Genomic DNA, 10,938 nt, shown 5'->3' with positions numbered 1-10,938 from the left:
GGATCAGTGAAGGATTCTCTACGTTTCTTTTGGATTGGAATCTCGTTTCGAAGGATTTTGGGTTTCGGGCCAAAATCGAGGTAAGGCTCGTTTTCCATTTCTGATTTAGTATATGTTTAGTAGTATGGATTGTAAGTATGTTTTGTACTGTGGTTTGTAGATTTCGAAGTCTCGGTTCGTAGTTTTGAGGACCGTAGAGTTCGTAGTTGGATTTTGGGTTAAGGTAAGGGGATTCTGTTTATATCAGTCCATTTTTGAAATCAGGATCGGTAAGCTTGTAGGCTACGATCGTATGTATGTTTTGGTTACTTATTTGGGGAAATCTATCGGGTAAAAACATGGGATTTTCGAGTTACAGTTTTTCAGGAAAATTAGGGATTTCGGGTATCATCTCTATTTTGTTTGGAAAACCGTTTGTCTTGTTTAAACTGTATTATTGAGGTGACCGTAATCCATATTTGCATAAATTGTATACTTGAAAATGTAAATGATATGATTTGCCGTAAACCAAATAAGTGTGGTATGTATGGATGTATGTATTTGTTCCAGGTATTTGTAAAATAGTTATATGGCGGCTAATTACCGTATGCTGAAATGTATAGGGTCGTGAGTTCCAAAATGATTCCAGGTTTTGTGAAATCGGCTATGTGGCGGCTAATTACCGTATGCCGAGAGTGGCCGACTCTATATCCGAGGTGTGAAATATCACCAATATGATTCGGCTGGTCACCGAAGGTGTGATCTACACCGTATGTAGCAATGGATTCACAATGGGCCTAGGTCATCACAACGTAGTTTGACATATGGCAATGTAATTAGGGTGAGACTAAGTGACCTTGTGTAGTTGCGTATGTAGCAATGGATTCACTATTGGGGCTGAGTCGTAGATCTTCGTAGTTGTATGTGTAGAAATGTAATCCCTGTGACACTAGGTGACCTTGTGTAGTTGCGTATGATGCAATGGATTCACCATTAGGCCTTGATTGTCGCAGCGTAGTTGCGTATGTAGTAATGTAATCACTATGAGACGAGGTGACCTGGTGTAGTTGCGAACTAGTATGACGACACTAACCGTATGTCTGTATGTATGTATGTATGTTGGGTATTATATGAACTGGAATGGTTTTCTGAAAATACTAGAACTGTATGTATTTGTATGAAACCGTATGAATTGTTTCAAACTGTATAGTACGTATAGTGTTATGAAGTATGTAAAATGACACTGGTAAGCCACACACTAATATAAACTGTTTTCTTCCTTACTGAGAGGTGTCTCACCCCGAATGTACATACAATATTTTTTCAGGGCCTTCAGGTAGCGGTAAGTAGCATCTTAGCGTTTAGGAGCAAGGGTGTCGTAGCTACTGCTAGTACCTTTTTAGGTACGAGTTTTGGTATCCAGGTTGTCGGGTTAGTTTTGTTGACACCTCGGGTATGTTTTGTAATATGGGAATGTATATCCTAGCTTGTATGGTATAGACTCTGGTATGACATTTATTATGTATGAAAGACCGTTTTTTGCTGCGTATGTTTGATGAGTATGAATGTATGTATGTATGTATGTGGGCATCCGTTCACCCCACGGGGTCGGACTCCCTCTTGTTTATTGTATCATGTATGGTTTCAATTGATATAGAGACAGGTTAGGTTACTTGAATTCACCCCTGGGTCTCATTTTTGGGTTCGGGGCATGACAAAGCGTCGACTCACCCCATGACTTTAACATTTTTTAGGTGAGCCAGCTGGGCGAGCAGATCAGGCTCATAGATAGAGAGTATATTGATTACCCTAGTTTAGAGGGTAAGTTTGTGTAGGGTTTTGTATTTTGGGACAGATATTTTGGAGAGAGATGTATTATATAGTTATGGTTTAGAAATACAGATTCTTGGTATTGTATGATGTGTATGGATGTATGAATTACATTTCTGTTACATAAGTATGATTTTATATCCAGATTTACCCTGGTGCCTTCCGAGGCTCGAGTTTCATAACAGGGGGTATCAGAGTAGTTCATATATATGATGTAAATTATGAGGTCATTACAAATATTGCTTCCAAAAATGATGAGATGTTGATCTGCTCTTTGGAGAGCAAGCAGGAGTCTTGGGTCTTAGACTCCGGAGCCTCATTTCATGCCACTTGCTGTAGAGATTGCCTAAAGGAGTACACACCAGGTAATTTTGGTAAGGTGTACCTTGGCAACGATCAACCTTGCGACGTAATCGACAAGGGAGTTGTGAAGATCAATATAAACGGGTCAGTATGGAAACTGAAGGATGTCAGATACATTTCAGACCTGAGAAAGAATTTGATCTCAGTTGGTCAGCTAGCAGATGAAGGATACACGACGAAATTTATTGGCGATGAATGGAAAGTTTCAAAGGGTGTCCTAACGATTGCGCGAGGTAAGAAAAGCGGAACTCTTTTTCTAACCTCCAATGCCTTCATGTCTATTTCAGTTGTTGCAAGAAATGACGACAGCAACATCTAGCACCAACGATTTGGTCACATGAGCGAGAAGGGAATTAGGGTGATGCACTTAAAGGAAAATTTGAGTGGTCTACAGTCAGTACAGATTAATGTGAGGATTGTATAGTCGAGAAACAAAAGAAGGTTAGTTTACAGATAAACACATGTGCCTCAAAGCAAAAGATACTAGAACTAGTCCACTCAGAATGTGTCAAGACACAACATCAGAATGCTGAGAATCCTCAGGTGGAGGAACCAATGGAGCAGATCGTTGCACCACCATCTCCTACTCCAGCTCCGGAGCTTAGGAGATCTACTCGGTCCCATGTACCAAACAGAAGGTATATTGATTACTTACTTCCTATAGATGGAGGAGAGCCTGAATGCTATAATGAAGCATGTCAGGTAGCAGATACGAGCAAGTGGGAGCTTGCGATGAAGGATGAGATGAAGTCCCTCACCTCCAACAGAATGTGGAAGTTGCCCAAAGGCCTTCACGACAAGTGGGTGCACAGAATCAAAGAGGAGCATAACGGCTCCAGAAGGTACAAGACTCGGTTGGTAGTCAAAGGCTTCGAATAAAAGGAAGGGATTGACTACACCGGCATCTTTACACCAATTGTGAAGCTGACAGCCATCAGATTAGTCCGCAGGAATCGAGCAGACAGGAAGGTGGTGACTACAGAGAAGCTGAAGTTGGGTTCAACTTCAGTTGGTCTTCAAGCCTGAAGACATATTTTGAGCACATCATTTATTCATGATACTGATTGAGGAAGCATCTCCGTCTCCAAGTGGGAGATTGTTGTAGCTGGAGATAAGAGAGCAAGAAGCTAGAAACACGTGATGAGTTGGAACACGGTTTGCAATTAATCCCCATTTATCCCATGATTGTAAACCTCCCATTTATGATTGATTATATTTAATTATAATTAAATATTGATTTAACTATCAGCCCTATAAATAGAGGACCGAGGAATACAAGAGATACACAAGTGAGAAGCTCAGAGAGCAAAGAGGAGAAAGAAAGGGAGAGAGAGTGTGAGAATTGTAATTTTCCTGGCGAATAGTGAATTTGTGGTGTGTGCTCTATGGATGTAGGTCGATATTGACCGAACCACGTTAAATTTCTGGTATCACATCTTTCTGGTTGCTCAGAGGTTCCTAACAGAAGTATGGGAAAACTTGTATCCTTCTAATAAGATAATCGAAGTATTGGTCTTTAAGGATATTGACAAATAAAGAATTTTTTTTCTTTATCCTCAACCGTAGGATGTACCTATGTTGTCATTTCTCTCCATCGATGAGCATATTCTTTGAATGACTCGCTCGACCTCTTTTCCATATTTTGTAAAGTCAGCCTGTTAGGAGCCATTTCAAATATATATATTTGTACTGTTCTATGAAGGCATGAGTGAGTCATTCAAAGAACGCACAGTCTTGGTTATGCCATGTGTCACCGTCCGTACAATGACACGCGTCCCACTAATTATTTTTTTTAAAAAAATTAATATAATTTTTTTCCCATTTCTTTCCTAATTCTCTTCTCTCTATCTTCCTATTCTCTCTCTCCCTCTCCCCCCCCCCCCTCTCTTTGCACTCTCTCATCTCAACTCTTTTTCACCTATGCTCTCCCTCAATCCCTCACCTCCCTTTTCAGCACGTTCTTTTCTTATAGTTCATTCTCTCTGTCTTCGATCTCTCAATCTCCGATCTCATTCTTTATTTTCCTTTTTCCGAACTCTCTTTCTCTCTTTCTTTATTCTTTTCTTCTTCCCTTTTTCTCATTCTCACACTTTTTTTTTCTCATTTTGCAGGTCTTGATCGGAAGAGGAACATTGGTAGAGAGCTTTGGGCTCTCTGCTTTCAAATTTGAGCTCGGATCAATCATTTCGAAGGTTTGGATAATCGGGTTGTGTTAACTGGGCTAAGCTTAGTTTGTATTTGGGCTTTGTACTGAGCTTTAATGAGGTTTGGGCTAAGCCAAGCCCAATTGGGTTGTGGGTTGGATTAATTGGGACTTGGGCTTCAAATTAGTTCGAGCCCAAGTGGATTTTGGGTTTGGGTCCAAGGTTTACTAGGTTTGTATCAATGGGTCAACAGATCTAGACCCGAGTCAAGTTAACCTACTTCTCTGGGTCGAATATGAGGTATTGAGATCTAGATAATTAGACATATATGGGCATTTGGGTTTTCAAGTCTAGCTAGATCCTAATTTGGGTCCAGGCTTTTAGATTCGAGTTTGGGCTTTCAGATCAGGCTAAATATCCAAATTTGTTTGGTGAATTCCAAGGAAATTCATATGCTTTTTTCCTTTTAGATCAAGTTGAATTCTACTTTAAAATTCTACTTACATTCAAACTACAAAATTTTGAACTTAAAATTTTGCAATTTTAATTATCCAAGAAATTGAAACGAAGCTAAACAGAATTTTAAGAACCAACATCTGTCTTCTAACTCCTCCAATCTTCAAGTTTGTTATTTTGAGTCTCCACTGCTAATGCCTGTAGTGCCTTTGTCCTTCAATCTCTCAGCCACCTTTCCTTAAGTCTTTTTGCTTCTCTCCTTCGAACCTCAAGCTCTCCCAATATTTCTCTCTCAAATTTTCTTCTTATTCCTTCTTTCGTGAGCGATTCTTTTTTTTCCCTTTCCCCCAATTTGCCTCACCAAATTCTCCTTCTGATTTTCCTTTTCAACCTTCTCCCCTTATCCTTTCTAAAGCTCATTATGTATAGGCCTTGGGGAACAAGTCAATTAATTCTAATTTGATCAATCAGAATTTAGTTGATCAATCAAATTTAAGTTGAATTGAACAATTTATGTCTGCATTAAACTCTGATTTCACTCACATGTTAATTGAACAATTTCCCACATGTCTAATTTCAATTTTCCTTTGGTGCTTGCATATTTAAAGATGAAGATATTAACCCACTGATTTTTTTTTTCATTTTTTCATTTTCTATTTTTTCTTCATTTTCAATGTATTCAATTCCATGTATTTTTTTTTTTTCCCTTTTTTCTGTAGTTTCATCATTTTATTGTATTAATGAATATTTACACTATTATGCATAAATTCAAAATTTGGACAAGAAAAGACCCAAATGAACACTAAAATTAGATCTAAAATAAATAAATTCTCCTATATAAGCCCCAGACAAAATGGGCATGAGTACACACAATCGCATTATCTCGGTGCCATTATGGTGTTACGAAGAGAATCCACTATATGTAGTTAAATTATTTATCTATTTATTTTGTAGAAAAACAAGCAAGATGAATTTATAGGCATTTGAAGAACCACCTTTTCCTTAAAAGAAACTTCAAACTTTAAGGAAGCGATTATTAATTTGAATGACCTCTGAACAAAAGTTATATCTAAATAGGTTCACTAAATAGGTGAATTGGTTAGATATTATAGTGTTTGGTGGTAGTTTTGAATTTTCTTAAAATTCTTTTGATAGAATCAGAGATGGAAACATGTCTAATTCAAATTCAAATATATTTTTTTTCTAATTGTATCCCTTTTAAAAAATTGAAAATGATCAAAATCTCAATACTCACCTGGTTAAAACAAAAATAAAAAATTTAAATTTTGTACTATAATGAATTATATTATTTTTATTTATAATTATTAATTAAATATACAATAAAAGTATTATTTATGTTAAATTAAAATTTTTAATTTATATAATTGCTCATCAATTTTATCAAATATTTATACTCTTAAGCTTTCAGAATGTTAAAATTAAAAAACAACACATATTTAGATATTGGTTATCAAATAGTTAAATAGTTCAAATTTTATATTCAATGACCGATTCATTCTAGTTCAATTTAGAACTAGTTCACAAAACTATAACTGAGTTTACCATTCGGCACTTAATGCTTAATTTTATCAAACACCCCCTAAGGCACATTTGAAAATTGGAAAATATAAGGAAAAGGAAAAAACATAAATGAATCCAATTTTTCACGTTTGGTCATCAAGAAAAATGTGAAAGAAATTTTAAAATAATATCAAATCAATAAACAAAAAATTAATTTTATACACCATTTACGTTTAATTTTATAAATGTCTAATAATATTATAATAAATATTTTTCTTTTCTTCTCTTTCTTCAACCACAAAGAATCGAAATAGGTCTAAAATAAAATTAATTAGCTATATTGCAGTAAGATATGAGTGAACAATGGACATTACTTGAATGCTACTGCAGGTACATGCGACGAAATGATCAAAAGAGTTGTAAGTGAAAAAGGAAATAAATATAGTCATAATTTAATTCTTGATCACCCTAGTGAATAGGAGAGAAATTGCATTAATTTGGACAATAAGCATTACATTGTGGCATTGTATGTAATGTTTATACATTTATCTCCTAAAAGAATAAAAGAATACATTGTCAGAAAATAATCCTCAATGCTTGTGTAACATTTTTTTTCTATACTTGCATAATTAGATGTAGCAAAATTAATTAGCTATCTGTGAACGTGGTTTGGTATAATTGGGGCTTTCCTATGTGCTTGCTTTCTGCAGCGCCCAAAAATGCTTTCATACATAGCATCGAATTGAATTCCTGCTCTCTCCCGAGTCAAAACATAGAGCAAATGATCTGCTTCCAAAATCTTGTAGTACCTGCACTTGAAATCAATCAAACTGTTAGTGTTGAAAAAAGATGGACAGACTGAATTTTTGATGTGCAAGGGAAATGATATCCTGATGCAAACAAGTTTGTGGTCACAACCATATTTTGCAAAATTAACCATGGGGCTTGTTAATTTCAATGGTTACATCTTGTCACTTTTCAGTTCTAGGTCTGAAAATATAATGGAAGAGAGAAGAGAAATCAAAGGATTATGGACAGTCTGAGGTAGGCTACCATCCATTGTGTAGCCCAAATCAATTAAAACTTCAATACACTACACTCTCTGATGTGAAATTGTGATGACAAAGGCAGCATGGTAAGACATTAGTGGAAGTAGTCATGTGAATCCCAGTCCCCTACATCAACTATTGTCTTCCCAGGTGGACTCGTGTCATCATAAGGCCACGTTACCCAACATTTTCCTATTATCTCCCCTCCAAATAATTAATACCCTAATGGTTAATTAGTGAACGTGTGACTTGTTGGAGGTCTAAAGTTTAAATCTTGGGATAAATAGGGAGGATGTAGTAGCGGAAATATATGATCTCTTATTCTAGCCATCATCCACATCTATGGACAACGAAAAAGAGAATAAACAAAGGAACAGCCAAATGGCAACAGCAGGGAGTGTGACAAACCAGAGGCCAGGTTCCAAGGGTTGACAAACATTATCATCCGCAACAAATCGACTTGGGTGTTCAATTGGGAAACGAGGGTACGTCATAGATATAGTATTAATTGCGCCATCGTTGTCTTGCCAATCTTCATCCCTGCGTATATGCGTGCTCATTTATGTTAGGTGCGAACAAAACTTAACTTGTTCATCAATTTATGTTCATTAAACAGTTAGGAACACACCTGTAACCTTTGTATGGGGGCTCAACTTCTGGGGGAAAACGCCACTGGCTCATCTGCAAGGTTTTGAACCAAAGCAAGGGGTGGATTTTGAGCAAGTTAGAAGGAATTGTGTGACCCATGAATTTCCTCGTTTGCTTGGTGGCGTAGCTGAAGTAGAATGTGTTTGGAAAAGTATTGAGACGGGAGTTGATTTGCATTGCTCCTTGAATTGTAAGATCTGGGAGAACCCAATCTCCTGAAGCACAGGGACCTATATTCCCCAAGATGCAATCAATAAGACCTGAAACGCCTGTTTTCTTCCACGTTATGCCGAAGTGATCGAACCCGAAATTATAATATGACTTTATCCAAGGAATGTCGAACCAATCCAGAATGGCAATTCCTATGCGCAACAGTTGAAGCATACTTTTGGGTTTCAGGCATCTCCGGTCTTCTGGCCTAGAATAGATCAAAATTAAAAGAAATTATGGTTTACACACACACACCAAAAAAATAAAAATTAAAATAATAACTAATAGTTTTTTGAAGTATAGATTGAACTTACTGCATGCCATCTAAGTAGGGTCTTGTGCTTCCATTTAAGGCTCCAGATAAGGAAGTTATGCTCAACACCCAGTTCTCAGAAGTGTTCTCATATCCTTTGAATGCCTGAAATTATCGATATTTGGAAATGTAAGTTTGAATAAGTTTAGGACATCATATATACATCTTGCTTAGACTAAGTTTTGGTTGTGCTCTTTCAATAATTAATAGAAATACGAATACGTACTAACCTTCTCTGCAAGCATTTGCTGCAAAACACGAATAACTGGTGCCCCCGCAGAGTGACCCACAAAGTGAACAGGGTGATCCTCATCCCATTCCGGGTAGTGTCCTACACCACAAATATTGCACTAGAGATGAGATTCCATTTATATATTTATATATTTATTTATTTATTTTGAATAATAAATTTTTATAAAAAATAAGATAAAGGAGAGACGACTCGGTATGGACACTTATAACTTAGGTCACATATTTCACGAGGTAAAAGGGGTAAAGTATACCTAAAATAATTTGAAAGAAAATAATAAATAAAAATTTAATATCCTTAAATTTATTAAAAGAAAATATCCACGATCATATAAATTGATAAAAAATGATTCATATAGTCGACTCTAATGGGACAAAGACTTGATTTTGTTGTTGTTGTTAGCATAAAGTGTGTAATTTAGTATTAGAATATATATACTAATATTTTCACTTTTTAAAAAAAAAAAATGCCACAATTTTTTTATAAAAAAAAAAATTTCAGTAGAGTTAATATGGCAAATAAAAAAGGAGGAAATGATTTTAGGTATCAACCTTGTTCATAAACTCGTCCAAACTGCGAGTGCCCAGCAGCCCTACTGTGTTCTTCTCCATAATCAACTCGCCCACCTTTCAAATAATAGAATAATTCACGAGCCCTAAAATCATCAAATCAAACACCCATTGAAACTTACTGCAATATATTCTATTTTTCAGTGAAACATTTTATCAAAAAAGTAATTTTGGATAATTCTTAGTGATGTTCACTGTGCTTTCTGAAAAAAAAAAAATTCCTCTTATGAATATCTCACCTGTCATGCATGCTGGTGAATGCTCCCAAATCAGGCACAAGCACCCTTTCGTCCATATTCTCGGCTCCGCCGAAATACGACAACCCTCCCATTCTCTGTTCATACATAGTTGACACGCAACAAAATCAAAACCCAAAGAAAGAAAATTAACTTAATCAACATATATATACCCAAATATAATGAAGAACAGAGCAAACCCAAATGGGATTTAATTAGTTTAAGAACAAGAATACGCTTATATATTATATACATACTCCTTTGCCAAATCCAAAGAGCCCATGAACCATCACTACAGGAGGCAGACCACCATCAACACTGCTGCTGCTCTCTGTTTTATCAGCTTCAACCTCCTCCTCAGCAATCGTCTTGTTGAACAGAGCATTTAAGAGATTAAGAGACAGAGCTGTGCTGACAATATACAAAGCATAAAACACAGTAATGGCTGCATTCACCAGCAGCTCCGACGCCTCCAGTATTCTTATCCACAACCTCCCCATCTGAATAATTTTCAAAGAAACCAAAGGCTTGTTAATTGGCTCGATCGATCGTCTTGTTTTTCTCCAAAGCTGCGTTGATTCAAACTTCTCAGAACAATTAATCAAACAAAGGGCTAGCTTCTTCTTCTGCTTTCTGGTAAAACCATGCAATGTCGATGGATGGGATATTTGAAATTCCAGGGCTAGCTATTTATAGCCTCACGTCACGTCAAACATTAAAATAATTGTTTCAACTTTATTTATTTTATTGTATTGTATATACATGTGAACGATTGATTGAGATTTATTTGTTGACTGAAGACTCTCGGCCAATATTCATCTCTCCTCTCCTCGACCCTCCCTTGTTTAATGTTTTACTTTTCTTGTTGCTTAAAGTTTAGACTATCCCCGTGTCCCGCGCCTCAGGCTATATTTTTCTTGGCAAATTAAAGCCGTAGGTCAGCCAAGGGGTCAAAGTCTAAAAGGCGACTGACGACTTGTTCAGCAAATTAATTAAGTGAAAACAGTGTGAGGTTTCCTACTCCATGTGATCGAGCACTGCCTGCTCTAGCCTCTAGCTTAGACGAAGACCATTGGTTGTGAACGTGAATCTGAAAGAACAGTGGGGGCAGTAGAGATTGACGACGACGGGCGGAGGCTGCGGAGCTGTATTCAATGCATCCATTGTCTATTGCATTGTGTTTAATTAAGACTGCTTCTTCAGCCGCCTTCACTGACGTAATCACCGTGTGCCTGCTGTGGACTGTTGCATTCAACTAGGCAAAATTTTGAAAAACATAAAAAATTAAAAATCAGGGTACGTACTGAAGCAACCGTGTTGACATACTTTTATTTTATCCAGTAAGACTCACCAACGCGCAGATTTATGTT

At 36.7% G+C, this 10,938-nt stretch overlaps 2 protein-coding genes across 2 annotated transcripts in view; both read right to left on the bottom strand.

Moving 5' to 3' along the window:
* Positions 1-6,744: 6,744 nt before the first annotated feature.
* Positions 6,745-10,228, bottom strand: LOC131144254 (uncharacterized). The gene is made up of 8 exons (XM_058092787.1): positions 9,826-10,228; positions 9,572-9,666; positions 9,315-9,418; positions 8,744-8,844; positions 8,515-8,618; positions 7,971-8,408; positions 7,751-7,882; positions 6,745-7,102 (listed from the first exon to the last, which is right to left on the bottom strand). The coding sequence occupies exons 1-8, from the start codon at positions 10,066-10,068 to the stop codon at positions 6,946-6,948; spliced, it is 1,374 nt and encodes a 457-aa protein (XP_057948770.1). The 5' UTR covers positions 10,069-10,228; the 3' UTR covers positions 6,745-6,945.
* Positions 10,229-10,556: 328 nt separating this feature from the next.
* Positions 10,557-10,938, bottom strand: part of LOC131144020 (uncharacterized) — a 32,744-nt gene continuing 32,362 nt past the window's right edge. Inside the window, exon 10 of the mRNA XM_058092363.1 lies at positions 10,557-10,810. Coding sequence (XP_057948346.1) covers positions 10,557-10,810 — 254 coding nt within the window. The remainder of the gene's footprint in view (positions 10,811-10,938) is intronic.

This window comes from Malania oleifera, chromosome 12, assembly GCF_029873635.1.
Source record: "Malania oleifera isolate guangnan ecotype guangnan chromosome 12, ASM2987363v1, whole genome shotgun sequence".
Lineage (NCBI taxonomy): Eukaryota > Viridiplantae > Streptophyta > Magnoliopsida > Santalales > Ximeniaceae > Malania > Malania oleifera.
The sequence above is the reverse complement of the archived record's forward strand: the minus strand, read 5'-3'. Positions and strand labels throughout refer to the sequence as shown.

Excerpts from the sequence above, each read along its gene's own strand:
- LOC131144254 (XM_058092787.1), bottom strand. The coding sequence starts at position 10,068 with ATGGGGAGGTTGTGGATAAGAATACTGGAGGCGTCGGAGCTGCTGGTG. Across the intron at positions 8,619-8,743 it reads AGCAAATGCTTGCAGAGAAG|GCATTCAAAGGATATGAGAA; the intron begins GTTAGTACGTAT and ends CGATAATTTCAG. Across the intron at positions 7,103-7,750 it reads CCCTTGGAACCTGGCCTCTG|GTACTACAAGATTTTGGAAG; the intron begins GTTTGTCACACT and ends TTTCAAGTGCAG.